Below are 25,651 nucleotides of genomic sequence, written 5' to 3'. Positions count from 1 at the left end.
CATCTATTGTGGAGCACAAACCTAAGCACCTCTTTGCTTTGCCTATTTGATTTCTTTGTTTTGTTTACTTTGCACTGATTTGCACCTTAAAAATTGCCCATTTAAACTTATTTTGATCTCCCACTGCTCTGTGTTCTTGAGTCATGCAGTTGATCAATCAGGTCTGGATTCACAAAGAGACTATATATTTGGAGAATGTTCCAGTAGACATAGAGAAATAACGTGATATATTTCTACATACCACATATCTTCCCGTTGGGCTCTGACTCAACTCATTTTAATTGCAAGCAACAAAAAAGTTAGAATAAAAGTTAAGCTTATTTAAATCAAATTATCCTTATATTTCTATTTCTACTTTTATGGATAAATGAGAGATTTAAAGAAAATGGAAAGAATTCTGTTCAGTTACCTTACCCAAAAAGATTGAAGTGGTTGGATAAGACCATGTTTATGAAACTTGATATCTAAAGATAAATGCTGATGTATCTCCTGATTAATAGACCAAAAGGGAACTGAGTACAAGCATCAAGAAAAAAAAAAAGAGGATAAACCAGGAAGTTGAGACACGCACACATGACACGTAAACTCTCCCACACCTCAAGTGGACTGTCTCTAACTTTCAAATGTCACAGCTGTCCCCTCTGGCCGTCAGAGAGGAGATACACCGAGGAGATACTCTTACTCACAGAAAGGTATGAAGTGACCATTTGATTAATCTATTACTGTTAACATAAATAATAGTTTTGGTACATTTGTTTCATGGATCTTCAGCTGGAAAAACAACCCTTTCCTATTTTGGTTATAGAGAGCACATCAGCTGACCGTGTGAACGTCGCTCTGGGCATGCGCACTCCCGAGAGGTGGAGGTTTGGCATCTCACGAGGCGCGGCTGTCACAGCGGCACACGCACACAGAGGGGAAAGGTAAGTGTCGGAGAATAAAACGACAAACAGGGACTTTTCACCGCATTGCATTACTACTGACACACTTATTATTTTTTTTTTTTTGCAGTTACATTTGCAGTTTTAACCCGTGATCAGACTCCAGAAGTTGACTTGATGTTGGGGTGTTGGGGCAGGGTGGAGAACGGTTAACGTTTGCATAAAATGAGCGGCGAGGCAGCCTACGTTATCTTTTCAAGGATTTAAAAACAATGTTGACATTGCATAAATTAAACACAACTATTTGTTAATACTTTGAAATTGGACCAAACCAATCAATGTCTCAGCTTCACATGTGTCTGTTTTCATGTTGTTGTAAGCGAACAGGTTGTTTCTTGTTGTAGATAATTGTTCAAACCTGCTTTGTTGGGAATGCAGTCGCAGTCAAACCTCTTGTCTGTACTTGAGAGTATTCTGTCGTCACACAAGTACTGTGTGAACGTATAAAACTGAGCCTTGAATTCAAACTGTGTGCAAATCATGTCCAGGGCCGGAGATGGACATTGTAAGAATTCAGGGCTCACCCCAAACTTCATGCCCCCACCTTGAAGAGATGTATTCCCATTCACAGCAGCTATATGCACAATTTTAAAAATATTTTGAGATTATAGAATGGCCTAAAAATCTGCACATCATTTGGGAAAATCATGATGAGCCTCTTTTTTCAAACGCAACCATCCTCAGGGACAAGGAACCTTTTGAGGAACTCATTGCATCTCGCCCTCAGGGACCAGAGTCTAAATTAAGGCCCAAAAAGGCCGATGCTTCAAGGCGTGTACCACTTAATTGATAAAACAGTACTCTAGTATCGATTTATGACCATGTTAAGATAAGGAGAGAACTTCTTTCTTTGTTTGATGACATTAAAAGTTTGGCGAGTGCAGACAACAATGGGCTGAAGGAAGCTTTTATTTCCTTTAAAAAGTAGTCCCAGGACTTAAATTACCAGGAACTTGTTGACTATAGTTGAAAAAAGAAAATCTCTCTGTGCACTCTACACCCTATTTTGTATCTAAGTGTTCTCCAGCTGTCTTCATCAAATTAACTGACCTGACCCAAGATTAGATCACTCTAATGATCAGCAACATGCATGTATGACGGGTCTGTGCATCATTCCTGGTTCTTAAAAAGTCAGTGTCGTCAACATAAATTTTACACAAAAGTGTCAGGTTTCAGCATGCAGAACAATGTAGACGACCTGAGTCTACACTTCTCTCTCAGTTCTTAATCTTCCTCTGTAGGTGAGCATCCCCAATACTCATAATGTCAAACACCGAAGTTATTCAACGCATCCGCAGCAAACCCCAGGCACTAGGTGAGATCAACTGAACCGTACACATTCCTGTTATAGTTTCATTTGGTTTTGATTATGTGCAGAAAGGAGGCTGCAGGTGTTCGCGCGTTCATCTAATTGTTTTCTTTCTTCTCGCAGCATGTTCAAAGTTGGTATTTTGTGTCATACCCGTTGCTCAGATTATCATCGGTGAGTGAGCGATTCACATTCAGACATTTTATTTGTGTTATTTGTTCCACTGAAATCTTATATATTGAAAATGTTGGAAAGTCAAAATGTATCCGCATTAAATTAAATGCAACTAATCTCCTGTCATCGACCACGTGTCCATCAGGTGCAATACATCTGGATGACTGTCCGCGGCAGCACTACATCCCCATCTATCTGATCGTGGCGGGAGTCTTTGGCCTGGTGCTGGCGGCGCTCTCCTGCCAGCCCTCCGCCAGTACCCCTGAAGACGGCACCCCCGACCTGCTCAGTCGAGTCTGCACGACCTGGAACTCTTTGACATCTTTGTTCCTCTTCTGCTGGTTCATAGCTGGTGAGTTTAAACAGGGCGAACAGCGCTGACGAAGGAGCTCACGGGAGGGAAGCACGACCAAAGACAAGTGCAAGTTGTAGTAACGCGTGTTGGCCATTAGATGTCCATCTATGTCTTCCATAGAGGCCCACTGCCTTTTTAGAATTGACACGGCTTCACACGGACCTCTAAGGTGGACATGTAAAGGGAGTCAAAAAAACTGGAAATGAGGATGTTGAAAGGAAACACACTCCTTCTCTAAAAAATCACAGCTTAAGAAACCAGCCCAATGAGGTTCATTATACATCTTTTGATACATATTAGGGGCTAAATGACATAATTAAGGACACTGCTGTGGCCCCTGGGTGGTGCCATGAACCATTTCTTTCTCTCCTCATGTCTCGCTGCTCAAAACAATTGTCTTGAATAAAATCAAAGTTGGCTCAAACATCTGCAATACAATCAAATCATTGGGGCGTAGCGGGCCGTCATCCTCTCATCCAAAACGGTCCAAAACAGGAAATGGCAGCATAGTTATTCTCTTCTCTTTCTTGCCTATAGGTAACGTGTGGATATACTCTATTTACCAGCCCAACTACATCAAGAACGCAACAAGTGCGGATCCGTACTGCGACAGGACGCTCTACCTGTTCGCCTTCTGGACCACCACCTTAGTCTACATCCTGCTGGGTCTGTTCCTGGTTAACGGCTTATGTGTCCTCCTCTGCTGTTGCCTGTGTTGCCAAGCTCCCGACGCAGACGACAGCGTCTAGAGATGAAAACAAACCAACGAGGGGACGGGATGCTAATGAGGCTGTTGATTGGTTGATATAGTGCAACACAAGACTAATCAGTTTCATCTTAATGCCTACCATGTCATAGTAGGCATTAGTTGCAATTCTAGTTGTTTCGACAGCCTCATTTATATAAACACTTAACTCCAAGATGCTGTAGATTAGTGCTGGGCGGTATGACCAAAAATGTGTATTACGGTATTTCTTAAGATTCTGTCGGTTTCACGGTATATCAAGGTATTTTTCTTTTCCTTGACTGGGTTTTTATACAGGTTTATAGTGGCGTACTCTACTGTCAGGAGTACATAGAATATAAAAACATTTTAATGTCATGTAGAAAGGCTTTGATTACTATAGGGTTTGCTCGTTTGTTCGTATAATGTTGGGATAGCAGTTTGGCTGAAGCATTTTCGCAAAGCACAACAGGTAACCCGGAAAGAAGAATATTTCAAAAGTCAAGGCAATAGAATGACCGTATGCAAGAAATGCTCATATAGTCTATGATGCAAGCACATAGGATAACATTTGAAGAAAATACATAAATGAATATAAATAAATAATCCTGGACCGATGGGAGTGTGTTAGCATCAGTAGTTGACTACATGCTGTTTAATATTCATTTATCAATGTACACAGCAAGAATCAACTTTTAGGTTTCAGCATTTTCATTAGCTGCTGCACATACCTTCTGTGTGCTGCTGGTTAAAAGACAACAAAACAACACAGAGTTGTTGGTAGATGTAAAGAAAGTAAACATGGTAGGAAATCATCTGTTTCATCAATTCATCAACAGGTGTGTTTCTTTTCAAATCATGTCCAATTAACTGAATTTAACACAGGTGGACTCTAATCAAGGTGTACAAACATCTCAAAGATGATGGGAGGCACCTGAGCTATTTCAAATGTCTGAGCAGAGGTAATGTGATATTTAATTTTTATACTTTTAATAAATTTGCTAAATATTCTAAAATCCTGTTTTATACTTTTTGCCCTAATGGGAACGGGCATAGGAAATTAGGAAAACTGCTGTGAAACATTGCATTGGAAAATTGTTCTTCAACTCTCTATGTATTTGTCCCTAAACTGCCAGCTGCAGCCACACAATCCCCACACACACCTGCTCACCTGCTCCTCATTCCCGTCACCCAGTATACGTCAGCACCAGAATCACATGTTTAATTGATGTGCAAGTTTTATCACAGAAATATTACAATTTACATACAAAATACAAAATATGATACTGAATAATGATGTCTGTTTACTCTTCTTTAAAATAACTTTCACGACAGCATTGCATTATGTAAAAAATAAGGTTTGGATATTACTCATAATATTTTCACTCTTTTTGTTAAGTTACATGTTTTCAGAGAGATAGTCAGGGATGTCCATCCGATTTGTGGGCTGGGCTGAAATGTCAGCACGGTTTGCGCAAGAGGTTGGCCAGTACTTTGTTGTGGATGGGCTTATAGAGGAGAGAGAAGCTGGAGGGGCTGAGAAGGCCGTTGCCCTGTGGGTCGACTTTTCCCATCAACACGTAGTTACGACCTGAACAAGAGAATTAATGTGTCAGAATTTGTCAAATACCAGATCATGGATTAAATTAACGGACACATATTGTTTGACTGAAATAATATACTCTTTCTGTAATAGTCATAATGTGTTACAGTAATTAATTGCAAAAGGAATCAAACAAAGTCACAATTGCATCCCAAATTAAATTTGTAATCAAACAGTTAACTATATTCTTTCATTTCTGCCTTTAATGACTAGGATATATTGGTAAAATAAAGAATCACATCGTCTGCATACAATGAGAGTTTGTGCAATGTTGTAGTTCATGAGCCAAAATGAAGCCAGAGGAAATAAATGTTAGACTTTATATATATTGCAATTGGATAGAGCACCATTTTCCTTTATTCTTACCTTTTTATTATACTAAAGATGATATTTTTTTGGTTTATTTTCAAGAATTGGTAATGCAATTGATTTCTGATCAACAATTAATGTTATTGGTAAGATAGTAAGATATTCATGTCAACTATCACTATTTCACAGTTGATGCCATGGGCACATTTCAGTCAGTACAAATGTTTGGTGTTTGTAATATCCAGAGACAGACAAAGGCTGTAAATACAGTTGTACCTTTGATTAGACCGGGGCATCTCTTGCAGGTGGAGGTCAGTGTGACCGACATGATGGGCGCTGATTTGGTGATGTTCAGTCTTCCCGCCTTATAGGCCTTGATTAGGAACAGCTTAACTGTTGCTGAGCCCCTCGGACCAGTGGTCAAAGATGTAACCTTACCCGTAATCACTGAAAGAGAGAGAAATATTAGAGAGAGAAAAAAAACAGGGTTTGCATGGTATTTATTTTACAAATTATGCACCAATTATTGTTAAACTAAAAAATGTAGTCAAAATATTGAATTCATGTGTCAGGACCAGAGGTTAGCTGATGCGACTCACCAAAGTCATGAGGGCAGAAGCTAGATTGGAGAGTTCCTGTCCTCTTACAGGCTTGTGTACATAGTGGGTTCAGAGGTAAAGCTAAAGAAAACGCACATGGCAAGAAACACGTGATTAGCACATTAAATTGCTGCTCGATGCAGGTGTGCACATATACATACATGAAAGCGATGTGCAGATTGTTAACTTAAAAATCAATTACTTCCACTCACGTTTCTTGCTCACAAAAGGCTTCTTTGTGACCGTCTTGCTTACTCCAGGTTTAAGTGTTACTTTAGGCTTAATCTTCGGTTTGGCTGTTGGTTTAACTCCGCTCTTAGAGGTTAGCTTTACTCGTTTGATACCGGGTTTTAAGGTGGGTTTGGTCTTCAGTGCAGGCTTACGTGTGGGTTTAGCCTTGATGCTTGGCTTGATAATCTTAGGTTTGGGTGTAGGTTTAGCTCTCGGTTTAAATCCAGGTTTAAGTGTGGACTTTTTCACAGGTGCTTTGGGTGTGGGTTTAGCTGGTTTTGGTTTAGCCAAGGGCTTGACTGCAGGCTTGACGATAGGTTTGCGCGGTGGAGGTTTCAGCGGTATCTTCACCAGTGTTTTTTTGGCTGGTTTCTGGGTGGGTTTAGGGCCAGGCCTTGGTTTGGGGGTTGGATTGGTGGGTCTGCTTGGCCTCACGACTGTTCTTTCTGGCATCGAGGTCGTCTGAGGTCCATAGATGAAGTCCCCCCCAGCTGTGGGCGCCTGAGACCCTCGGGGCACGCTGGAGTAGTAGGCCATGAAGCCATCTGAGGTCACGCTCAGGTCAGAGACGAACTGGACAAGAAGCTCGTTCCCATTTGTCACTATTATTCTACGTAAGGGACAACGAAATTAGAGAGGAAAAACAAAAGGCGGAGGATTAGCAAAAGGGGAAACGTTGGCAGAGCTCAGCTGTAAGCCATGTCTTTGAAAAGGCCTCTTTCATCACCAATTTCTGATCAGTAATCTCACCCTGGGGATCTGTCTCCGCAGAATCTCCCAATCCGCCGTGAGTTATCCCTCTCTCCCCCGTTAAACAATGCCACATAGTCGTAGCGACAGTACGTGTCAGGCTCCAGGTCCAGCTTCATAAATTTCACCTCGATCACCTGGGGAAGAGGTGGAAGTAAACACATAAAACATGCCAGTACAAACTATTAAATTTATGACTGGGAATTAATTATGTGAGCTGGTATATTCCCGACTAGCTTTCATGAATCCAGCACAGTGCAGACATACAGTACAGTTGGTAGTGGTGGTCGTGGAGGAGAAGGGCCAGACTTCTGAAATACAGAGGAGCATTTACTCTCTCCCTCGCTCTCGCTTCCTTCCCTCTTTCCTTACTTTCAATCTCTTGGCACATGCGAGCACACCTTCAGGCACTCAATGAAGCCTTTCATTTGAACTTCGTCACAGGGACGCTGTCACACACTCGCAAACACACACGTACGCTACATCGGGGACCGGAAGTTTAACATTTCCTTGTGACGGGCCCCTTAACTACTATTTTCATTTCTCCTTCTCCTCCTGCAATAACTAGCCTTATGCAACACACCTAGCCCCTCACTTTTTGTGTAAGTCAATCTAAAATATAACGATAATATTGTTGATATTTTTCTACTACTCCAATGAGGATACAAATTTAAAAGGCATTTTTTTTTACCCTTTTCCAACACAACGTTCACCATTTGCTATTAACCCAATTCAAGCCTTCTGTCCTTTTTACAACATACAACATTTAGGAGAACCCATCGTGCTCTTAAATAACTAATCAAAGCAGCAAATTTGTGATTTAAGACGTTTGCTCCTTAACAACATTCAGTATTTGTACATGGTACACAACTAGTAAGAAATACAAAGTGCAATACGATTGGCTTACATTGCTCGGTTCTACGGAGATGTGCCAAGAGCAGCTGATGCCTGCTGGGTAATTAGAGTTGGGCCAGTTGGGCGTCTTCACAGAGCCCTGCGCTTTAGTCAGACGTCCTCCACAGAACTGGTTCTCTATGGGAATACAAAAGAAACCAGACTTTCACCTTCAAATAAGGAAAGGATAGTTTTTTGTCCTGTGATACTGTATTCAAGCATATATGCTGCAGGTGCATCTGTGAACTGTTTTTAGCTTGATGATGTAATTGTGGATTTTTTTTGGGGGGGGGTATCCTGAATTTTTTTGTGATTTGTGTATTCCAGAGATGAGTGTATTACTCTTTCTGAGCATAAACAAATCACTAGAATATAGTTTCACAGACAATATAAATTAGTGAGAACACCAGCAGAGACGATCTACCACTAGAAAATCCCTCGATAAAACCGTGTAGCTTCATCTAGTGGTTCTTTGTGGACTGCATCTTTCTATGTTTCTGGGATTACTTGTCCCCACCTTCCACATGGGGCTTCCCTGCACTGAAGGAAGCGAGAAAGCCTCTTCCTCCAGTGGATTCGTCCGACACCATCTCTAACATCATGGTGTTGGAGGTGGCGATGAGGGCGCCGGGCCGGAACGTCCCACAGAAACGACCCAGCTTCTGCACCAAGCGGGTGTGACCGTTGTAGACATCCAGGTAGTCGTAACGACAGGTGGGGTCAGCCTCCATGTCGTAGAGGCGGAAAGACAGCATTACCACGTGACCCTCTGGGACCTGGAGGGAGGGGGGCGACAGGTGATGCTTTGAGGAAAGACTGCTAGTTGTGGTAGAAGGGGTACATTTGTTCTTCAGTAAATCATTTTCTGTTACAGTTGGTGCACTGAATAAATAGTGCCATAAAAAATAGCACCATAAAGCAACACTATAATTTCTGAAAGAAGAAAATAGGACATTCTTTATTTTACAAACGAATAGTTGAACTCCTATGTTTGGCTTAACGGTGTAGGGTTTTTTTAAAAGTGACTCACAGTGATGTACCAGGTGCATTTACTGTTGGGTTTGTAGGGACTGGGGAATCCTTCACTGGCCACGATGCCGGAGTCGGTGACCAGGTGGCCTCCACAGTGGAAGATGGGCCTGAAAAGAGTATCACACAACCACCATCAACTACTTTTAACTTGATGTGCTCCACTGGAAGAAAACACGCTTTACTAAGAGTATTGAGGCAGAACACACACACACACACACACACACACACTTTTACATACACGCTGAAAACCACAGTGGCACAGTCTGTCTCTGTTCTCTGACTCTGGGGAGGTTCCCAATGAACTCTCCTGATTTGTGTTTTTTTTTTCTTAAAAAGTTGGTCAAACCAAGCCAGGAAGACTTTCAATATGTTGTTTATGTAATGTGATCTTTCTCCACACACTGACTGCACCACAAGAAGGTTGTCGGTAGACGTAACAGGTATTTACTCTGAGCAGACATGGCACTTTCAACACAGCCCGCTCACACATGAAGTTTGGTGAAACACAGATCAAAGCAGGGCAAGCCTCAACTTTTAATTTAGCAGCAGACTCGTCCATTTAGATGTTGGCTGCTCTTTTCAGCTTGTCTCCTTTTTAAAATCAGCTGTGTTTGATCATCAAACTCCAGTTTTGTTGTTTTTGTTGTTGGGGGAAAAAGAGGCCAAAATGAATCATCTTTAAACATTGGGAAGACTGTCTCTGTGATCATCTATTGATTAATAGTCCCTTTTTCTTTTTTGTCTTAATCTTCAGGCATACGTTGTGTGTCTTTTATACTGTAATGCCACATTTGGCCAAAAACAAACAAACAGTGGCGCCCCTCCCTTGTAACAACGTGTTCAACAAGCATTTCCAAAAATGAAATTCAACATTTTCTGAGCCAAAACTGTGGATTTAGAGGATGAAAGTCAGATTTTTTTACTTTTGTCCAGTTAAATCACTGAATCGGTTACAGCATGCTGTCGTTTTGTGTGTTTACGGGACGCCAACCACATCTTAACACTACAACCTTCTATTTCTATTGCACTTTTTTATAATCAACATACTGCAACCAAGAGAGAAAAAAATCCCACACAGTAGTTGATCTAGACCGATGTGGGCTTGAAAACGACATGCCACATGTGCACAAAACGGATGCACAAGAGGGACGTTGACAGCCATATATTTGGCACACACACCTGAAGACATTTAAAATATACCTAAAATCTCTCACTTACCTGGTGTAGTTACTCTCACTCTGAGCTTCGGTCCATCCCAGCGTCAGAATGACAAGAAGGCACACAGTCCACACCCTGTCCTCCATCCTGCTGTCCTTCCGAGGTTAGGAAAAGACGGGAGAGGAGAAGAAGAGGAAGGAGGGAGAATCGGAGTGGAGGGCGTGGAGAGACGCAAGGTTTAAAAGGGGGGAGGAGGGAGAGGAGGGAAGTGGACATGATGGGTGAGGAGAAGGTGTGTTATGGAGGGAAGGAGAAGAAAGGAAAAGGCGAATGAATGTGATATTGAGAGGACAGAAGGCTGTTTGATACAGGTTAACATTAATTACACTGACCCACGGCCAAAAGCAATGTATGTACAGTTGAAAGTACAGTGTGCTTATGTTCCAGCTCTGTGTTGTTGTTTAACAGGTAGGGTAATGGAATATATGGAAAATGTGTGCGTTTCTGCAGGTGTGTCTGGACAGAGTACCACTGTGTGTGTGTGTGTGTGTGTGTGTGTGATGACCTATTGAATGCACTAGCAGCAAGGCATCTGTGTTTGGCAATGTCGTTCTGCAGTAGGTTGGTTGGTCAGCCACTTTGGTCCAGACCGAAATATCCCAACTAACCACTGGATCTGTTGTCGCAAAAATGCGCACAGACATTCATGGTCCCCAGATAATGAATCCTACCGTCACGCAACTGTGATCCCCTGGGCCATGTGACTCTGCTTCATAAATGTACATGGATGAGAGGAAGAAATATAGGGACTCGAGGGAAATTATGCCCAAATGGTCCAGCGGTCAAATTTCTGTGAGTGATGTGAGGGGAAAAAATTGTCTGAACACACCTGGACTCTGATGATCCACTTTTCTTCCCTTTAGTGCCTCTATGAAGTTGACATGAGTGTAAATGACTTTCAAATCATTTTTGAAAGGTTTGCAATATCATGCTAGTGTAGTCTACCGTGTTTTTTCTTTCTCTCTGTGAACTATGCTTTGGAGCCTAATCTGTTCTTTGTCCCCATCATTGTAGACATTTTCAGCTGTTGTTAATTCAACAAATCAAACTTTTTAAATCCTCTAATTGGCCTCAGTTGTGGTTCGTGTTTTGTGCCAATAAGCTCCTAAACATCAGCGGCTGCTTGTTAGGATTGAGCGCTGCCTCACAGAACTGCAAGCATGGCTGTAGACTCGTGTTTTTTGGGCACACACGCACAATTTACACTGCAAGTGAAGGTTACTATGTGGATTAAATTCCTTTCCAAGGATTTCACAGTGGTGGAAAGAAATTAGACGGTTAAAAGTTAAGTTTAAATACAGGAAAGAATGAAACAGAACTCACACGATAAAGTAATTATGGAAGACAAAGAGTTGGTTTTAATACTCATGTGACTTTAAATAAAAACTTTTATTAACGTCAGCTCTCTCCCAAAATGACCCACATACATTACGATCAATGTCGTCATTGTTATAATGATGGTGTGCACTGAAGTCAGCTTTGTGTTTGTCTGACCGAGGGCCTGCCTTTGTCTTTTTTAAGCTGTGCTGACCACTCCGGGTGGAAACCACAGCTGAATAGAAGGAGACTGTGGTTGGGTGAGGAAAGCATCTGCCCTGATCGGCTCTCTGCTTCCAGTTCATTCCGGACACTTCTGAGTATCCAGGCCAACTGTAAAACAACCACTGATGAAAATAGACTGTAAAGAGATGTAATCATAAAACTGACTGCAGAGGGTGGAAAAAAAAGAAATCTGAATTCACATTTCAATGATTTATTTAGTCATTTTATTGTACAAAGAATTTCACAAAAATATTTAGAAACTGACACCACTGACGGCATAAAGCAAAGGATATCACACGACCAGAACAGTGCCACAGAGAGGAAGAGAGAGAGAGAGAGAGAGAGCACGAAAGGGACAGAGGGGAAGAAAGATAGTAAACAAACACTCTTCTTAGAGAGTTACTTCCTCCTCTTTCAAATCCACTCGCCAACGTGAGCAAGCACTGGCAACGCCGGAGCTTCCTTCGGTGCTGGCAGTTTGGGAAATACTGTCCGTGATGTCTGTGAGAGAATCATTGGTCATTTCTCCCTGTGGGGGAGACGAACCAATGCCCGGCCAAGGAAGAAACCTTTCAAGTCCACATTTAGTCTCCTGGTGATTGCCACGTTGCCCCACGATTAACTGTACATCTCCCAAGCAAAGCAACTAGATTGCTGGGTCCCGAGAAACTTTATTCTCCGTTTCAAAGACTGAAGTGCATGTTTTTATTTCTTCTTCTTCCCGTGCGGACACTATTTCGATCCTGGATTTTCACATTTTCCAGTAGAACCTCTTATGGGCATATAACCTCTCTATTTGAGGGGGATGACAGTATAAAAATATACACATTGTTTACAAAATAACCTGGTTTCCACTGTACATTTTGTCTATAAGGTGACAGTTGCTTCTTCTTTATTATTTTTACATAAGAGAAAAAAATACAGGATGTGACTGGGAGCAGGATCCCACACAACAAGAAGAGTCACAGATAAACTCCCTTCTTTTCCTCACGAGCTCAACCCTAAACAAGAGGGAAAACGTGAGGGAGGACACTGTGGTGAAGCACATCCATCTTTACGTAAAGGCGCCTTCGTCGAAACACATTCACCTTAGTCCTCTCTGATTATCTTACAACTTCAGCAAATATGCTAAGAACTACAAGAACAAGGAAAGTGAAGTGCTTCCAAGGCATTCAGTGTGCAGTCGTGCAACACGCCTGCTGTGCGGTCGTCAAAGTCGGACTTTGTGAAGAATGAACCGGGCCAAGTGTCCAGGCTGACCTGTCCAACAACAAATGGAAGTTGTCTCGATCAATATGCATCTTTTTGCTCCCGGCAAATCCCACTTTAACCATGTTACACCTTGTGTAAAAATTGTTTTGGGCACAGGAAGTGCTGGAAGGTGAACATTTTCTGACAATTGGCGTAGAAACGTCCGTGATAGTGTTCTTTATCTTTGGCCATCTGCTTAGTGAGTCATGTCTGACTTTTCTTTCACATCTTGCTGCCCTCTCTGGCGCCCTCCTCCTGAGCTTTCAGCACACTGCACAGCTCCATCTCGTGGATCTCCACATCTGACGGAGCGGCGGGAGGCGGAGACTTGCAGCCCGTACAGCCCTGAACGAAACCAAAAACAAAACACATGATTTCCTTTCCCCTCTATGTGTTGTTACTTGATAATAAGTCATGCTCTTAACCGTTCAAAGCTCAGGGGTGAGTGTACTTACAGAGATGTTGATGGCTCGGGGCAGGCGTCCTGTGCGGATCCAGGGGTGCACCTGGCTCAGCTCCCTCTTCTGGTCCTCAGTGAAGCGTGGCTGCTGTTTCTGCATGCTCCTCAAGGCCTCGCGGTCCTCTCGCAGCACGGTCTCCATGTCTCTGTTGTGCGGCACAGGGGGGGGGGGGGGGGGGGGTCACTGAAAAGTCTGACATTGAGTCTATAAAGTTCCAGCAAGTCTGAAACTGAACTAAACAGGCTGCAGTGTTGTGTGGTCACATTTTGGTCGTACCTGACGGGCAGCTGATAGGTCATCATAACCTTGTCGTCGGTGTTGGCCATCAGCAGCCAGATGGGATCCTGCAGGACACACTTGATGAACTGCTCCTCAGCGCCATCTCCTCCGGCGCTACTGCTGCCCCCTGCTGGCTGTTTGCGGGAATGATCGTTCTCTGACGAGTCGATGCTGCCAAAGTACTTGCTGGTGTGGCTGCCCTGGCTGCTGCCTGAATGGACAACGAAGTGAAAGTTGAGAATTAATTGGGAGTACGACAACAGGGGAAAGTAACATAAGAGTAATTACGGCATTATGTTTCATTATGAAGGAAATGTTTTTGAAATATATAGATGTATTTCAAAGATATCTCTCCCGGAAAATTGCCTTCTGACGTCAATTATCTGGACTCTGTCAAAGAGGCAGTGGGACTCTTAGTGTGTCACTACTTACTCATGCCGCTGGTGCCCGAGGAGCTGCAGCCGTTTGAGCCGGAGCCTGAACCAGAGGACCTCGTGCCTGACGACCCTGAACCAGAGGCGGCTGAGCCGGTGCCTGAGCGGGCGTCTTCCTGTAGCAACATATCCAGCAGGTCGCTGGAGGTGGACATGGCATCGTTGTTGGACTCATTAGCTTCACCCTAACGGGGGACAAAAAAAACATTTAAGATACATTTGAAATGCCATATTAGTGGTTTTCAAAGCTTAACATCCTATCCTGAACGTCTGTGTACTTACGTTCTCGTTCTCCTTGGAGGTCTCATCAGAGATCCTCTGATTGGCTGAGCCCTGCACAGAAGGCGTGGCTTGCTGTGTTGCTACCAGGGCCGTGGCGACCTCCAAGCGGTTGCTTGGTGCTTCATCCAGCTGCAAAAGGTTGAGAGGTGAGGAGCATCTGGACTGGAAGAGGGGGGACCCGGCGTCAGCAGGCGTCTGGCTGTAGGACTGTGGGGTGCTGCTACGAGACGGGGCGCAGGTGGCCGGAATCGGTAAGGGGTTTGAAACGATAGCGGGGATAGCGCCTTGGGTGGCGGCGGGGTACGTGAAGTTAGGATTGAAGAAGGGGACGGGGCCTGGCTGAGAGATGGGCGCCGCCATCTGGGGGAACATGTAGTTGGGGAGAACGAGGGCCATCATGGGAGGTACCATCTGGGTGGGGGGGAAACGCGATGGATCTGGGACGGATAAGGGCTGGGCGAGCGGTGGGTAAACGGGGTAGATTGGAAGCATCCCAGGAGCAAAAGGGGCGGCGGGAATGCTGGCCTGAGAGACTACAGACGGCCAGGAGGACGAGTTTGTCGGGGGTCCGATGGGGATGTTGAGGGGCATGGGAGCTGTGCTGGTCCTGGGGTCGAGCCCCAGAGAGCTGTGCTGGTCTGACGACTCCTGGTGCTTGAGTCTTTTACCGCCACGACCACGTCTTTGACTGGTGCTGCTTCCCGCGGCGGGGTAATCCCGAGAACAACGCACTCCTGGGGAAAGAGAAGGAGACACTGAATGTCTGCTATTTGAACAATCGACTGGTAACACGTATCAATATGTAACGTATATACATTGTAATGACAGTGGGTGCGTGTGTGCCTACCTCGTGACAGGGGGTTGGCGGCTGGGGTCTGACAGTGCAGAGTCGAAGATGCCGCCTGATCGAAAACACGCAGCTTGCTGAGGTCCTTAAAGTGGTCAAGGAATGTCTGCTCCTCCTGCTGGGTGTGGGCGGATAGCACCTCCTTTGTGAGATCCATGCAGCCTCCTCCTCCTCCTCCCACACTTCCACTTCTCCGACTGTCCCTCTTTGGCTGAGCGGCTTTGGGGGGAGGGGAAAGCAGAGAAGGGAAGGTGATTGCCGCGTGAGCGAGAGGTGTTGCTGTGGGAGGCGTTGGTGTCGTTGTAGGAGCCTCCTCCATGATGATGTCTGTGGTAAAGGGAAAAGCAAGGCGGTCTGTTAAAGCCGTGAAGTGAGACAGTGTGAATGTTGAAAGAAGAAATGGCACGTTCTTCTTCTGACAAATGAAAAGTTAATCACAGAAAATGCACTCGAGCTAAATTCAACACAATCATGGATTTTGTTGCTACAGCCTCTCTTGGTCTATTAGGACCAGCTTATGATGGCCGATGTATTTAACACAAAAGTTACAGTTAAAAAGGACAAAAAGAAGACAGCGGACACTGGAGAAGATTTTGGGGTAAAGCGAAAAAAGAAAAACTGCAAATGAGGCGACACGCAGAAATCCAGAAGAGAAGATTTCCGGGATGAACCAAGATGAGAAATAAAAAAAGGCATAAATCAGATTACCTGCAGCTTTAACATGCGGCTACAGGGTTCTGCAAAATAATTCTTAAGACTTTAAAAGTAATAAAAACACTTTTTGGTCAGTTTATTTGCAAAACAAGCAAGAAAGGGAAAAAGAATAAGAAAGCTGTATCAGAGTATGTTACTGGTCAACATAAAAACAAACCTCGATGGACATTAAAGGCTTTTAAATCAAACGTAAAGACATGCAACGACCTCGTGTCTCGTCATTTCGAGTGAGAAACTTCAGCGTTCAGAGAGTGTGAGTGTTGAGGATTCCCACCTGACTCAGGAGGCTTCTTGTCTCCCACATGCACGATGGTGCTGCTGAAGCTACACTGCGACGTGACTGAGGCTACACTCTCTGCCTTTGTGGCCATGGTCAGGGGAGGCAGAGGAGGTGGTTCACTTACAAGGTTAACTGAACCACCTGCAGAGAAAACAAGCCCAACAAGGTTCTGTCAATGATTGCGCACCGTCCAGACAAAACAGATACATGAACAAAGCATGTGTATTGGCAATCTATTAAGTGGTCATGACACAAATCAAGGATGCTGCATATCAAATAAATAAAGGAAAATCCATATTTAACAACAAGAATACGATTTTTCGATCAGTATTTTTGTTGGTAAATACACACTGACCAAAAACAAAAAAAAGGGAACTTAAATAAGTGGATTAGAGATATTTGTAAGGCTAACTTTCCGAGAAACACCAAACTAATTACCTACAAAAAAGAACCAAACCAGCTGACGTTAATGATCAAAACGTACCTGTGTTGTTGCTGGCCTCCTGCTGTTTGTCCTCGTCAGACGTGGAGGAGGCGGTGTAGGAGCCACACTTCCTTTTGACAGTGTTAGGAATGTTACAGCTGTCCAAGTACCTGCGTAGAGTCAGCGAATTGATGGATTAGTGACGGAATAACCCCCAAAATGTTGAGGTGGAATAAGCTTTAGGCTTGCGCACACACCTTATGATGCTGTCCAGACAGTTGATCTGCTGGTAGGAGTAGCCGGTAGGCGGCTCCTTCGGTATAAGCGGAGCCGGGACCAAAGCTTTGGTTGGTTTTGTCATCTCGGCGATCAAACTTCTGATTGGGTCGCTGTTGATTGCTTTGATGCTTGTTGTGCCTGGATGAAGGAAAGACAGGAACAGGAAGTTAACTAATTATTTTAGATGCTCGGTTCTCATCTCGCTCAGCGAAGTCTTTTAGATATTACTAGTTAAGAAAACAACTCTTTCTTTCCAGAGATGAATTTTACTTCTTTTACACTGTATTATTTAACTGTCCTTTCATGTTACCTGTGCTTGTGTTGTTCCTGGGCAGGGGGCGGTTACGGGACTCGATGAAAACCTGCTGTCCACTAGTCTTGACCATGTGGACATCTTTACAGATCTGCTGGAAAGTCATCTGGAAAAGATATGGCATGGCAGTGAATAACAATATTCTGATATATTGTATTTAGGTGGATCTCACAGGTTGAAACTCAACAGTAGAATTAAAAGCACTGGTTGCTCAGACTCACAGGTTTGTGTAGAGCGACCGCAACAGCAACTTTGTCCATGGCGGGGCCGTTGCTGTCGCTGGACGAGGCGCCTGAGGCCCCGAAGTGCTGCTGGTGTGAGCGGCGAGAGCCTCGCGAGCCGCTGGACCCGAGCGAGCTGTAGCCCTGGGAGCTGCCGCTGTGCACCGGCTGCACCAGGAGCCGGTGGATCTTCTCGCTCAGCTGGACGACGTCGGGCGTGGTGGCCCGAGTCTCGCAGCACTGCGCTGTCGTGAACACGTCTTCATTCAGAGGGCTCCTGGAGACGGGGCGGTGGGGGGGAATAGCGTTAGAGCACCACTCAGCACGGGAGAAAGAATGTGCGCTACATTTGCTCTCATTGCTTTTCTGTGAGCAGATAAGTAATCTTACGTTCTGACTTTGTGGCGCCCTACGATGAATGCCACCTTCCGGCTCCAGGGATTGACAAAGGAAGACCAGCTGGTGTCGATGGTCAGATATTCCCCATTGCGGGCGCACATCCTCAAGGGTGTGTGGTCGAACGGCTGCCCGGCAAACTGAAAGACTGAAGATAGACAGCAGTGCAGATGCGTATGAGAAAATATAATACACAACAAATAAGGGAAAATAAATCAACGCACTAAAAGCCCATTTGCCAGTGCTAGATATACTCACTCTTCTTATGTATAGCCACCATTATGGGCCTGTCTTCAGGGTGGATGATGAGGAGGGCAGGGGTTCCCACCAAGTCCTGAGGCAGGTAGCCCAACAACGGTACTGCCCTGCAAACACAATGTACACATTTACATATATATGTGTGTGACATGGAATAGCATGTTTTTTTCACTGTCCTAAAGCAGCAAACGTTTAAAGGCCATAGAGAGGTAAAAGAACTGACCTCTCATCAACTTCCTGGAAGAGGCAGCTGGGAGTGTGACTGGTGGTGAAGATCCTCTTGTCTGCAGGGATACGAGGAGCTGAGGGGCACAGAGGACACAACGGATGAAAAGCACGTTTTGAGGACAGACTGACGGGTTCAAAGGGGCTGTGCATGTGATAAGAGGTTGTATTTGCTATTCTTAAATCTGTCCGATCATTAGGACGTCTGCGATGTTCAGAGGAACGCGGTATTCCAAAGCAAACCAGTCGTGTGTCCCTTCGCTCACATGAATACAGATAAGTATTAAAATGACAAATACCTTCGTATCCAGAGTGGACCCGCTCTGCGATGAGCAAGCAGCAGGGCTGTGGCTCAGCATCGTCCGAGTCTCTGATGGTGAGCTGGTAGGGCGTGAGGCGAAAGGGGTAGTAGCGCATCTCGCCGCCCTGCGCCTGGTCGGCGCTGATGCGACAGAACATGGATTTCTCCTGAGTGCAGTCGACTGGAGGAGAAGCTGAGAGGAAGGAGGGTTGGACGAAGAGTCAGCAATCGCATGCTCTCGATATTTCACCGCCTATGAAACACTGTCTTGAACACCATCTCGCCCTCTTTTTCTAACCCTTTCCCAATTTCACTTCGCCTCAACTCACCAGACCCGATGCAGGAGGCCCAGTTTGGCAGGCGGCAGGGCGCCGTGCCGCTGTAGAAAGTGCTGACGTCCTGCGGGGCCAAAAGCTCCGAAAACATGGTCCCTTGGAGACGCTCCGGCTTACAGCGCAGCAGGGACGAGCCTTGGGGCGATACGTACACGACCTTTCCCGACAAGAATGACACGCCCATGGAGAAAGTGTCCTGAAGGTAGAAAGAAAAGAAAACGATGAGGATGATGGTTTGGATTAAGTGTACTGTAGAAGAGCTTGATCCACATGGTTTTCATTAGCAAAACTAAGTTATTATTTACTACATAACTGTATAAACCTACAGTGTTTTTGAGGGTGTATTCTGAAGTGATGTTGTCAAGCTCCTCAATTGTGAAGGAAGACAAGTCCAGGCTGCAGTCATGACACTCCTCCACGCTCCACTGATGATAGTACTCCTTGTTGGCTGGAAACGGGAAACATAAATCGGTCAGGGAGTGTGTACAGGTAAAGAGACAATTACATATTGCGCCACTTTTAGGAAGATACAAACAAAAACACCCCCCTCACCTCGGACTTGTTTGACACACTGAAGTGCGTATTTGAGTGCGTTCAGAGTGCTGGTGTGGCCCTTGGCCTTGCGCTCTGTTGGCAGGCGGAGCTTCAGCTCCTTGATGGCCTTCATCAGGTCTTTCTGGGTCTGGACCCTCGCCGACTGGTTGCTGCTGCAGCCAGAGGTGGAGGGGGGGTCGTGCTCCGAGCTGGTCGACAGCAGGCTGTAGGCCAGGGAGCTGCTGGGAGGCGAGAGACTCTGGGAGTTGGAGCTGGGGAAAGAAGGGACAGTTGGAGCGGTGAATAGCCATTTTACACTCGGATGTACTGTTAGCATAGCACAGGATAGCGTGCGATAGCCTTTTTATTGTCTCTTAGCTTCTTCTTCTCTTACCTCTTGTTGCTCTCTGTGGTTTCCAGCATCATGCCAGAGTCCTTGCCGTTTGACGAGCTGTGGGAGCTGCGCACGGACTGGCGCCCGTGTGACCCGCGGTCTCTCTCCATCCCGCCTTCGCTTTCCCTCTCCCCAGAGTCGTTCCCGCTGGAGAGCCCGTCCATGTCGTCGGAGTTGGGCCCCCTTCGGCCTCTGGACCCTGACCCCACGCTGGGAGATGAGCCCCCTCCGTTCCCACTTTCCTGCTCGTGAGTGGCAACATTGGCGCCGGGCTGACCGCTGCTGGTTTTCAGAGAGTTTGACTCTGCTTCCTGGTCATTGTCTTTCTCATCGGCCCTTGCCACTCGCCCCCGAGCGCTGCTGGGCATTGATTTAGAGTCGTCATAACTCATACTAGAGTAGGATGAGGCTGGAACAGCTTTATTAAAAGGGAAAACTTTAATTTAAGTGGGACTACTATGTATATACAGGTGAATCATGGTTATTGGCTGGTAGTTAAAAGAACTAAGGAGAGAAATTCTTTGCTTTTTCAGCAAAAACAATCTAAAAGTCTTGGGCTGTGAGCCCTTCTTTGAAGGTTTTCTAAGGTGCAGATTTTTAGTCAACAAAAACCAAAGGCTGCCTTTCCAAAAAGAACGCAATAAAATTGCGAAAAGATCTCGCTCAAAGACGAGAGATGATTTTCTGCTTCTGAAAGAGCCTTGGCACAAGTGCTCCAACAGATGGGATGAGAGATTGTGAGGGAGAGCGAGGAAAAACAGCTCTTGGTGAGCTCCCTGTATCTGTAACACTGTATCTGGTCTTCTCGCCTCTTCAGAGGTGTGATGCTCTAGGTGCTGAAGGCCACCTGCAACAACAGAAAAAGAAAGAGAAGGAACAATATTAGCTTACATTCGTCTTGTAAGTATCTCCCAAGGACTACACAGCTATGGAAAGACAAAAGGAACTCTTACCATCGGTTTATCGTGTTGGCCTCCTAAGGAAGCTTCAAACATGGCCATGTAATGCCTTGTTGGCCTTGTGGTGCAGACTGAATGTTTGTCAGTCATGTTTGTGGTTGTTTTAGTAGCGCCCAGCTGTTAGCCTTTTACCCAGATTATCTGGATTAAATTATCACCCCATTTTGAGCACGGAATGACAATAATCTCCTTCTCCTATTGGCATGCAGCAAGTGCGTATGCATGCATCTTAATATAGAGCAAGTGAACATGCACTAATGCCGAAAATGACATTGTTAGTCGCCTTTGTTTTAGTCCACTTTTACCCATAGGGCAGTCAAAACAAATGGAACGCCAGGAGGACTTAACAAAGCTCTCCATCAGAGGGTTGTTACAAATTAGGGATTGCTCGTCAATCCCTAAAAAGTATTAGGCCACCACTTACGCAAGTTAAAGTCCACCGGTAATTATTCCTTGGGCAAGGGACACGCCCCGTAATCCTTTAAGACCTGCAGATGCAAACGGAAGAAGACGGAGGCCAGCCCTCATTGGTCAATCCTTTTTTAATTTCATACACGTCAATGCACAAATTCCCACCGACTGGAAATGTAGTGCTTCCAGATCAGCTAACATGTGTTTGCAGTGCGGGATGAAACCCATGCAGATTCCCCACTGCCATGCTTGAAATAGCTCGGTCGGGTTTGAACCTATGACGGTGAGGTAACAATGCACTATACTCTGATTATTTACAGGAAATCCACTCAGTAAGACCGCCGTTTATGCAAGAATGTGTCTATTTTAGTGTGGGAAAGAAAAGGCATCATCACTCTCACTCGCTGTTTTTACGCACAAGATTGCGATCTCTCTGAACATACGCACATATTTCCCATTATTAATACACCCTGCTGCATTGTACAGATGGAGGCTGCAGGAAGGCGTGGCGAAGCTCCGTGTTTGAACATGTGCGAACTTCTCCGGTTGTCTGAGAGAACCCGCCCCCTTTTCCGCTCCACCATTATCACATGTCGATACTAATCAACCACCTTAAGAGATAAATAGTATAGTTTCATTTCTTTCCGGGCATCCGTGTCATTGTTGACTGCATTGTCCTATAGCTCTCTGTCCGCTTTGCTTTTCTCTGTGTGCACATGGCACGTGTCCGCAGCGGTGCTTTCCGCGAGCCCTGCCGGCTGCCGATTGGTCGGCTCGCTGGACCAATGAGAGAGCAGCACGCTGCAGAGGCCACGCTGCCTGCGACAGGGTCCGCCTCGCGCTGTCTCCTGCATAAGCAACGAGACGAGCTGATTCACGCTCAGCGATTGGACACTGTACATAAGGCACATTTATGAGATGGAGAGGCACGCGCTTTACATGTGCCGGGCGGACAAAATAAATGGCCACATGACTTCTCAAAGTAGTACGACTAAGTCCCAATACACGAAGTCATTACATTATTATAAACAAATGTACTATACATTACAGAATATGTATATATTGGATTTCCTTTACTCTTGTTTAACTTAAAGTATATCATGTCTATGCTGTTTAAATAAACAAGACAAAATAATATATTTTAAGCCTCATCTTGTATTAGCTCATTCTGTCATTCATTGAGATACTTTCAGTGTAATAGATGGCAATTGTTCATTGTTTTGGATTAAAAAAAACACATCAAAGATATAGTTGTACGTCCCTAAACTACACATCTGGTGTAAACATCATCCAGCTTTGTGACAAGTTAAATAAATAATATAGCCTTCCAGCAAAACTCGTTTGTCATAACTTTAGTGAGCAATCCCTGCACACACAGCTGTAAACATGTGTTTGAAACTTAAATGAGGGACTGTTTAACAGTCACCACCACACCTGGGATTAATAATTTGTAATTGTAACACAACAGGAAGAATACCACCCCTGGCATTTTGAAGGGCCACCAGTGGGCTATTTCCTGGCAGCCTGTGGGAAGTTTGGTGGTCTTGATTGTTTCAATGTCGTCTGACAACATCGAGGAGGCACACACACACACACCCTCTGATACCAAAGTCTTTAGTTCAGTTCACAGTGGAATAGAGAATTATTGTGGCCAGTGAAGATTAGAGTCCAAACTAGGTACTGCTGGCGATTCATTCTCATATTAAGAGTATCACAGTGTTGGAAACTATAAGCTGTTTACTTGTCCTGTCTCAGGTGATGAGTCAGTCCCCCACACGTGTATGCGTGTCTTTCCTTTTTTTAAATCTTATGTTTACAACCCTGTCTGGCACGTGCTTCTGTCAACTTTTGGGATGTTTTATGTGCACTCAGGCACGAAATAGGGTGTGATATGTGCAAGCATATGAAGGATTGAATCTGTGCAGGTGGTCTGTTTTTCATGGCCGGTTTATAACTACACGTTTAAGTTAAAGCAGTTTTTCCTCTAAAACGTTTGTCTCATGTCATCCATGAGCATGCATGACGAATTACTGCACAACATGAACCTCTCACAGTGGAGCATTTAGCAGCCCTGATACTACACGAAGCGGCACCTAAAGGGTTAAACGAGAGCATTAACTCCGTTAGATGGGACCACACAAACACAAAGCTGGTGGTTTCACTGTGAATTGTAATAAGTCTTAATGGCTTAAAATACGAAGCAGTCAAATGAAGGGCTTTCTGCCGTTTCGGCACTAACAGCCCAAAGTGACAGCTAGCATGCTAGCTCCAAAGCTACAGCGATAGACACGACTAGCTTACCTTAGATGTGCTTTAAAAACGACAACAACAGCTTTGCTATTCCACCGTGAGGTTCTTGAAAGTCCAACCGAACGAAGCACAAATTCCGGTAGCGACGACTGCGTTTGCTCTCGAAATTTTTTCGTTCGCCCACCCAACACTAGTTTACACGCAGGGGCACACGTGCCGGTGCTTGGTCCAGCGAGTAGAATCAACCGCCGTGATTGGACAGCGGGAGTAAATGTCTCCGCCTCCAACCCGCCCCGACGCGTTCTGATTGGCTGAGAGGCAGGGCTAGCGGCACGGGGCTTGTGGAAATCACGTTGCCGTGTGTATGGTCCTGAGGTCCCTTCTAAACATACATGAGAGGGCGGAGACTGTTCCCACACTTGATGTGGCCTACTTGGTGAACCGTAATAAGGGTAATGCCTTCGCAATTAGATTTTGTGTTGGGAATTAACAAAGTTGGTAAATAAACATATTTTACTGTAGTCCTCATTCAGCAGATGTTCCAGTTCCAGTGGTGTTATTTTGTCTATAACTAGTCATAAATTGAGGTATGATTATTATAAATCAACCCTGTTTTAAATAGTTAAAACATGCTGCTGTTTCTGCTGATCATAATAATAGTAGTGTTTTTTTTTTTCACTGTTATCATGAAATGTAATTGTTGAACATGATGTTTGACGAAAAAAAGAAAATAAATATAACTCAAGTTCCACTTTTCGAAGTGAACTAAGCAAAGATAAGGCAAAAAAGCTCACGAGGAGTGACCTGAAGTTGTGTTTTTTTTCTTTCAAACTATTATCAATATCAATACTTTGTCCTTTATATCGATCTATAGTTTTTATTTTTTAACTCTCATCAACTAGACTGTGAGATGCAGTTGAAAGCTCCAGAAAAAGAGGATCTTCAGTTGAGATGTTTTTTAATGTCAGATCTTTAGTATAGTTATGTTTTCTATATTTTTTCTCCTATTCCCATCTTCCTCATATAATTCCCTTAAAGTCATGTCCCCAGCTACTTTCAAATCGTAGGTGTACAAATTCAAAATAATAATCAGAAAGCCAACTGTATTTGAAACCAGTCACACTCCACAATTATTCTGAGATATGGCCAAGTAGAAAATAAATCTGCCTCATCTTGTCTTTCCCCGTGCACAAAACCACACGGGTGCTATTTCTGCTGCGCGTTTGCGTTGTACTTACGGCTGCGGCAAAGCCTCAACATGCACAATCCAACGTGCTCTCAGATGGTGACGTCAGTTGCACTGCTTGCCCTCTCCAAATGCACGAGGCTGACGGTGTGGTTGGTGAGGAGCTGTAAACAGTGCAGTAGGGCACATGCCAGTGTGTTAATATACTTCACAACAATTATAGTCGAGTCTTTAATAGGGGCACATTTACTGTGCCACAATGCACGTAGTATTTGTTGTACTACAACAACAAAAAATACAATATTGTAAAAATATATCTCAGGAAAGTATCAATATATCAGCATGAGCTTCTCTTCTCTTACAGCGATAGATTATTTGTCAGTCAATATTTGGTCATAATTACAGTACAATAAACCAAAGTACTAAAGTACATTTATATACATATATCTTCCCTATAGGTGGCATTAAACTCTGGTGTTTTTACTGTAGTAAAAGTGGCAATACTACTGTGTTAAAATACTCCGTTACAAGTAAAAGCCCCTCATTCAAAACTTAATTGAAGTAAAAGCCTACAAAAGTATTGGCATACAAATATATTAAAATACAAACAGTAAAAGTACTCATCATGCAAAATGGCCCATTTCAAAATCATATATTTTATTATTGGATTATAATTATTGATACACAGATATGTATATGCATCTCTAATGTTGCACCCGGTGCAGATCATTTTAGCTATGTCATGTACTGCTGCGTGGTTTAATCTATGAAGATACAGCATCATTTATTCGTTGAACCTGTCTAAATGTGCCACTTTCTTCAGAAGTCACTGGTTTTCTTGGGCTCTCTGCCATTTGTTCTTTACCAGCGTGTACTTAGCCGGTCTGAGCTTGTTTTGCTGGAAACTGCAGTGAGACTCAGTCACTCACTCGGCTT

The 25,651-nt window shown here is 44.4% G+C and overlaps 3 protein-coding genes across 4 annotated transcripts; 1 reads left to right on the top strand and 2 right to left on the bottom strand.

The window, feature by feature from the left end:
* The first annotated feature begins 1,421 nt into the window (after positions 1 to 1,421).
* Positions 1,422 to 5,310, top strand: LOC142971676 (transmembrane protein 272-like). Its single transcript, XM_076112294.1, has 4 exons — positions 1,422 to 1,446; positions 2,293 to 2,424; positions 2,570 to 2,776; positions 3,317 to 5,310. The coding sequence occupies exons 1-4, from the start codon at positions 1,422 to 1,424 to the stop codon at positions 3,526 to 3,528; spliced, it is 576 nt and encodes a 191-aa protein (XP_075968409.1). The 3' UTR covers positions 3,529 to 5,310.
* pcolceb (procollagen C-endopeptidase enhancer b) lies at positions 4,964 to 10,225 on the bottom strand. Its single transcript, XM_076112413.1, has 9 exons — positions 10,140 to 10,225; positions 8,920 to 9,028; positions 8,407 to 8,665; positions 7,903 to 8,027; positions 6,996 to 7,132; positions 6,227 to 6,855; positions 6,015 to 6,095; positions 5,692 to 5,862; positions 4,964 to 5,094 (listed from the first exon to the last, which is right to left on the bottom strand). Exons 1-9 carry the CDS (start codon positions 10,223 to 10,225, stop codon positions 4,964 to 4,966), a joined length of 1,728 nt encoding a protein of 575 aa, XP_075968528.1.
* Positions 10,226 to 11,876: 1,651 nt separating this feature from the next.
* On the bottom strand, positions 11,877 to 23,737 carry per1b (period circadian clock 1b). 2 transcript variants are annotated; one of them, XM_076112319.1, is made up of 20 exons: positions 23,581 to 23,737; positions 19,910 to 20,756; positions 19,534 to 19,787; positions 19,308 to 19,429; positions 18,976 to 19,177; positions 18,645 to 18,839; positions 18,344 to 18,422; positions 18,121 to 18,227; positions 17,857 to 18,010; positions 17,467 to 17,743; positions 17,243 to 17,351; positions 16,911 to 17,070; positions 16,714 to 16,823; positions 16,224 to 16,370; positions 15,236 to 15,562; positions 14,389 to 15,122; positions 14,105 to 14,291; positions 13,670 to 13,883; positions 13,388 to 13,538; positions 11,877 to 13,277 (listed from the first exon to the last, which is right to left on the bottom strand). In XM_076112319.1, exons 2-20 carry the CDS (start codon positions 20,299 to 20,301, stop codon positions 13,155 to 13,157), a joined length of 4,044 nt encoding a protein of 1,347 aa, XP_075968434.1. In that variant the 5' UTR covers positions 20,302 to 20,756; positions 23,581 to 23,737; the 3' UTR covers positions 11,877 to 13,154. The 2 variants fall into 2 exon arrangements, with proteins under 2 accessions (XP_075968434.1, XP_075968435.1); XM_076112320.1 differs by lacking the exon at positions 16,224 to 16,370.
* Between the last annotated feature and the right edge of the window lie 1,914 nt (positions 23,738 to 25,651).

The sequence above is a fragment of the Anarhichas minor genome, unplaced genomic scaffold (genome assembly GCF_050575085.1).
Source record: "Anarhichas minor isolate MPS153535 unplaced genomic scaffold, ASM5057508v1 ptg000049l, whole genome shotgun sequence".
Lineage (NCBI taxonomy): Eukaryota > Metazoa > Chordata > Actinopteri > Perciformes > Anarhichadidae > Anarhichas > Anarhichas minor.
Note: the sequence above shows the minus strand (reverse complement) of the source record. Positions and strands in the feature narration are given on the sequence as shown.

Excerpts from the sequence above, each read along its gene's own strand:
- LOC142971676 (XM_076112294.1), top strand. The coding sequence starts at position 1,422 with ATGTCCAGGGCCGGAGATGGACATT. Across the intron at positions 1,447-2,292 it reads CAGGGCCGGAGATGGACATT|TTTCATTTGGTTTTGATTAT; the intron begins GTAAGAATTCAG and ends TTCCTGTTATAG. Across the intron at positions 2,425-2,569 it reads CGTTGCTCAGATTATCATCG|GTGCAATACATCTGGATGAC; the intron begins GTGAGTGAGCGA and ends CGTGTCCATCAG.
- pcolceb (XM_076112413.1), bottom strand. The coding sequence starts at position 10,225 with ATGGAGGACAGGGTGTGGACTGTGTGCCTTCTTGTCATTCTGACGCTG. Across the intron at positions 9,029-10,139 it reads AGTGAGAGTAACTACACCAG|GCCCATCTTCCACTGTGGAG; the intron begins GTAAGTGAGAGA and ends TACTCTTTTCAG. Across the intron at positions 8,028-8,406 it reads AGGGAAGCCCCATGTGGAAG|AGAACCAGTTCTGTGGAGGA; the intron begins GTGGGGACAAGT and ends GTATTCCCATAG.
- per1b (XM_076112319.1), bottom strand. The coding sequence starts at position 20,301 with ATGAGTTATGACGACTCTAAATCAATGCCCAGCAGCGCTCGGGGGCGA. Across the intron at positions 18,423-18,644 it reads GGTCCACTCTGGATACGAAG|CTCCTCGTATCCCTGCAGAC; the intron begins GTATTTGTCATT and ends TGTGCCCCTCAG. Across the intron at positions 18,011-18,120 it reads GGTGGCTATACATAAGAAGA|TCTTTCAGTTTGCCGGGCAG; the intron begins GTGAGTATATCT and ends GTCTATCTTCAG.